General features: G+C 34.7%; 1 protein-coding gene across 1 annotated transcript in view; it reads left to right on the plus strand.

Moving 5' to 3' along the window:
* Nucleotides 1-5,008: 5,008 nt before the first annotated feature.
* Nucleotides 5,009-5,278, plus strand: part of OSTN (osteocrin) — a 30,761-nt gene continuing 30,491 nt past the window's right edge. The window contains exon 1 of the mRNA XM_017873388.1: nt 5,009-5,110. Coding sequence (XP_017728877.1) covers nt 5,009-5,110 — 102 coding nt within the window. The remainder of the gene's footprint in view (nt 5,111-5,278) is intronic.

Below are 5,278 nucleotides of genomic sequence, written 5' to 3' on the forward strand. Positions count from 1 at the left end.
AGCAGTTTGCTCTTTCTTTCGTAGATCAGTGATTTTCAATCTCTTTTTTCCTGCCCCAGCCCACTTGAGAGATTTTTTTCACAATAACAATGGCTCATTGTGACACTGATTCCTACTAATAAAAACATCTTTCTTCCTCTTAACAGGCTTCTCATTAAACTCTGGTTTAAATATAATTAAACCAGTTTTTCTTTATTGCTGGAATTTCAGAACCTTTCATGTGAATTGGAACTCTTAACACCTCTTTAAAAATGTACGATATATCCCAAATATAAATGACAAAATTTTATACCTCCTGACAAAACTTTATACTTCAACGCCTTATTCCATATACCATCGTTCTAGCCAGTTTGAAAGATCCTTTCAGGGTGTAATCAATTCTTACATTTGGAAAGTCCTTAAAATAAAGCATAAGATGTTACACAATATGTTTGTTTATTCAGCAGAATTACTTAAAACGTCAAAACACGTACTAGCCCAATTGTCTAAAAAACCAAGGAAGTACACAGATAGTCTTCTTATAAGGCAGATTGTATGGCTGCTGTTTCTTTTGAAACTCCACACTATCCAGAGAAATATTACTCAAAAATTACTTTTAAAAAAATGATGTGCTAAAAAAATGTAAACACCTTTACTTTGGTGTATTCATGCAGTCAATGAACATCCTTTCATTGAACTTTCTGTGATCTAGAGTATACATGGTGCCTAGGGGATTTTAAATCATGGGCTATATTTATCCACTATCAACAAAATAGGAAAATGGGGCTGAACTTAGACTTTTCCTTTCCTCCCTATAATTTCCTCCGTTTCTAATTTTGGAGCAATCAAGTTTCAACTAGTTAATCAAATGTCTTTTGTGTGGCAGGTGCCAGGGTGTTTGTTTTCATTAGTGTACCAAATGCCATATTTAGGAACTTGGGCTTTTGGTTAACTGGCTACAAGCATGGCTTTAAACCATTAAATGTGTGTATTTAAACTGAGCATTTATTTTTACATCTTCCTATCCAAATAATCAGGATGTGGTTATCTGTAAGATGATACATCATGATTTTTTCCTATGTACACCCAAGCACAAAAATATATACCTCAGACATAATCATCAATATTATAAACACTAATCATCCTGTGCCATTTATAAGATTACAGAGATGAGGAGAAACCTGGTAAGTGAAATGTACATAAAAATAGTTAAAGGAAATCCACATGGAAAGACATATAAAATTGGGCAATTTTCACATTTGAAACCTATTTTATGATAAAAGCAAGAAAGGAAAACATAAACAACTGTAGTTTGTCTTTGATTAAATGGAACAACAATTTCTTTAAAAAAGATATATCAGGCCAGGCATGGTGGCTCACGCCTATAATCCCAGCACTTTGGGAGGCTGAGGCAGGTGGACCACATGAGGTCAGGAGTTCGAGAACAGCCTGGCTGTCGTGGTGAAACTCTGTCTCTACTAAAATACAAAAAATTAGCTGGGTGTGGTGGTGGGCGCCTGTAATCCCAGCTACTCAGGAGGCTGAGGCAGGAGAATCACTTGAACCTGGGAGGCAGAGGTTTTAGTGAGCTGAGATTGCGCCATCGCACTCCAGCCTGAGCAATAGAGTGAAACTCCATCACACACACAAAAAATAAGATATAACAAAGATATGAAATCATTTAAAAAATACAGTTATGTTCTTAGTATATCCTCCTTTATGTAAAGTCAAAGAGACATCAGCAAAATCAGGAGAAGAAGAATACAACTAAGTAGCTGGCTTCCTAAAGTAATCATTAATGCAGGTTTGGATTGGTATTTTCATCAGATAACTATTGCATTCTTATTGGTTATTTTCCCAGTTTAGAGACATAGTTTACTGGGGTTTTTTTTTTTAATGCTTACAGAAAAATCTCAGTTCAGATATCAAGTTAGTGAAGAGAATACAGAGAAAATTTACTGCTCCCTTCTAGAAAAAAATGGAATACAGAGAAGTTGCTAGTAACTAGCATTATGAGACAAGATTCTGAAGTAGACTAACTGGTGTCAAAATGACAACTATTTCAGACATTACATGAAAATCAAAATGATATTTGATAAACAAATGTTATAGACAGTGCTAAAATATTGTATCTCAATTTTTTTCTTACCCAACATAGTTAATCCAGATACTATTCTGTTTACATAAAACATTTGTTCACATACCAGCATGTAACATTTATTATTAAAATCTACGCTGCTTCATAGTGACAAGTTGTTTTTTGTTGTTGTTTTCTTAGGAATGTGGGCAAAAGTTTTATTATTTTTTCCATTTCTTGCATTTGAAATACTCTTTGGTGACATCCTAGGCCTAAAATTCTTTGCCATAGACCTTAACTGCTACACAACTGCAAGCAACCACTTGTCAGGGGCTTCCCTCTCTGTAAGTTTTACAGAGGCTACCTGTATTAGTCCATTCTCACACTGCTATAAAGAAATACCTGAGAATGGGTAATTTATAAAGAAAAGAGGTTTAATTGGCTCACAGTTATGCAGGCTGTACAGAAAGCATGGCTGGGGAGGCCTTATGAAACTTACAATTGTGATGGAAAGCAAAGGGGTAGCAGGCACGTCTTCACATGGCCAGAAGAGGAGGAAAAAGAGAGGAGAGGTGCTATATACTTTTAAACAACCGGATCTTGCAATAACTCACTATCCGGAGAGAACAGCGCCAAAGGGAAAATCTGTTCCCATTATCCAGTCGTCTCCCTCCAGGCCCCACCTCCAGCACTAGAGGCAACTCATGGCAGTGGGTTAGCAGTGGCACGCACTCGAGTCTCTGCCTCTGCGCAAACTCACTGGGGGCAAGGAAAGAGCCACAGTAACAAATTCTTCAAGAAAATGTCAAAAACAATCTTGGGACACACCCAAACAAATGTAGTTGTTAAGGAAATATTTATTGATGCCTCATATTCTTTCACATACAGATTATAAATAGTAAATGAGACAGAAGAGGTATGCATGAATGGATTCAATCTTCTCAAAGCTCTTTGGAGATGGGAATTCCTTCTCATTTCACAAAGGAGTATAATGAGCTTGAGTAGGGTAAATGATACATAGTCAAGGTTACACTGATACTAAAGCAAAAACATGACTCAAATCCAATCTTACAGATTCCATTCTCACACCCACTTTCTCTTGACCCCCAGCAGGTTTTCCAAATGATTTTTTTAAAAGAAAATAGAGTTTCTTGAGACTTCTTGTTCACAAAGGATGAAGTTGGAAGGCTTTCCCACTGCCATGTACTAAGCAGCAAAGCTTGGGTTCATGCCTACTTTGTTCTAGCTCATACTCCATGATCTTCCCTCAGTAGAGCAAGGCCCCATTTTACCTACAGTTGTGTAACTTCCAGTAGTCAAACTAGCAGCAGGTCAGCCTGATATAGGCCGTAGATGAGCTTTAGTTGGCTGGAGAGTGGCTTTTTAATCTAAAAAGTCAGACACATATAAATAAGGCATCTTTGTGCTCACTACCCAGAATTAACATGTGTAAGATTTTTACATATTTGCTTTAAATTACATATAGATTTAAAACGGATTCCCTTATGTTTTTTCTACCATTGTACTCACTTTTTCATCTCTGCAGATGTAATCATAATCATGAATCAAGTTCCATTTGTTTATATTTTATGTGTATATATTCCAAAATATATGGTATTGCTTTGGGCATTTACAATTTCAGTAAATGGTATAACATCATGTATTGTTTTATACTTTCCGTTTCTCCACAAAACCATTTTGTGAAATCCATGCATACAGACAAACATACATTTAAGTTATTTGTTTTAACAGTAAATATGTATTTAAGTCATTTACTTCAAGTCCGTAGTTGGAATAAATCTCAATTAATAAATCTATTTTCTCTTGAATGGGGCACTGGGTTGATTCCAATTTTTGACTACTATAAACAATGAGGCTATGAACTTTCAGACACATGTCTCCATATAAACACTGACAGCTTCTCAGGAATACACACATACCTAGGAGTGAAATAAATGTGTCCTAGGTAAGAGATAAGCATTTTCAACCTTTTTATAGTGTCCAATTTTCTCCAGATGATTGGATTCATTTTCAACTCCACCAGAATTTTTTGTGATTTTGTTTCCTAAAACCATTCTAACATTGCAAGGTTGATCAACTTCTTGCCAATGTAATGTGTGTAAATGGTGTTTCGCTTCTATTTTTATTTGAATTAAAGAGATTGTATGTATTGTGGAAGGTTCTGTTCATTCACTTCTCTTTTCTATGAAATGTGTGTTCATAAGTTTGCCCCATTTTTATTTAGTTGTGTGTCTATCTTTAAAGTTACATTTAAAGGGTTTATTTACATTTTCCAAATGCTAATCTTTCTTTTATGTGTATATTGAAAATACCTTCCATTAAGTAATTTGCCTTTCGATTTTTTATTGTATCTTTATGTAATTTTTCAATTCTGATATAATAACATCTGACAGTTTTTTAATAACAATTTTGAATCTTGCTTATGAAATCCTGACATAACAGAAGGACATAAAGAAATTCTCCTAATTGATGGTGGGGGTTTTGAAATTTTGAACTTAAATCTTCTTAGACACTATAGTCTCTCTGGTTCACCACAGACCCAATCAGGACTTATTCTCTAATGCCTTGCCACTGTTACAAATTTCTCCTCAGGTACATATATAATGTCTTAATCTCTAGATTTGAGAGTAAAAAAATAAAGTTACATTATCTGTATTTCTCAGATTGTGGGTTAGTTTGAATTAAATTATTGTTATAGCTGTACAACCCTAATCCAGGGTCTCCATGGAAAAGAAACCTTGACAGAATTCGTTCTGGGGGATGGAGAGCTTCTGTTACATATGATCTACGTTTTGTAGAGATGCACTCCAATGGACTGAAGCTGAATAATTTGGCTTACCATTTGCCTCTAACAGTCCTTTTAGGAGCTTTTGTTTTTTATCTTTTCATTCCAAATGAATCAATGCCAACTATGACATATATAACCCTCAGATGCTGGACTGGAGATTGGCAAGTGCACATTTCATCCTGGCTGTGACACTGACACTGTGGAACTCAGGAAAAGTCCTCTCAGTAGATGTAACAACAACAGAGGTAATGGAAACTAACTTAGAGAAATAAATATATATGCTTGACATGTCTTATAAATGATGTTTACATATAAAAGAATATAAATAAATATATTCCATATACATAAATATAACATATATTTATATATCATATATTCTATATTTTATATAGAATATATATTTTATAAATATA

This window comes from Rhinopithecus bieti, unplaced genomic scaffold (assembly GCF_001698545.2).
Source record: "Rhinopithecus bieti isolate Rb0 unplaced genomic scaffold, ASM169854v2 scaffold_5626, whole genome shotgun sequence".
Classification (NCBI taxonomy): Eukaryota; Metazoa; Chordata; class Mammalia; order Primates; family Cercopithecidae; genus Rhinopithecus; species Rhinopithecus bieti.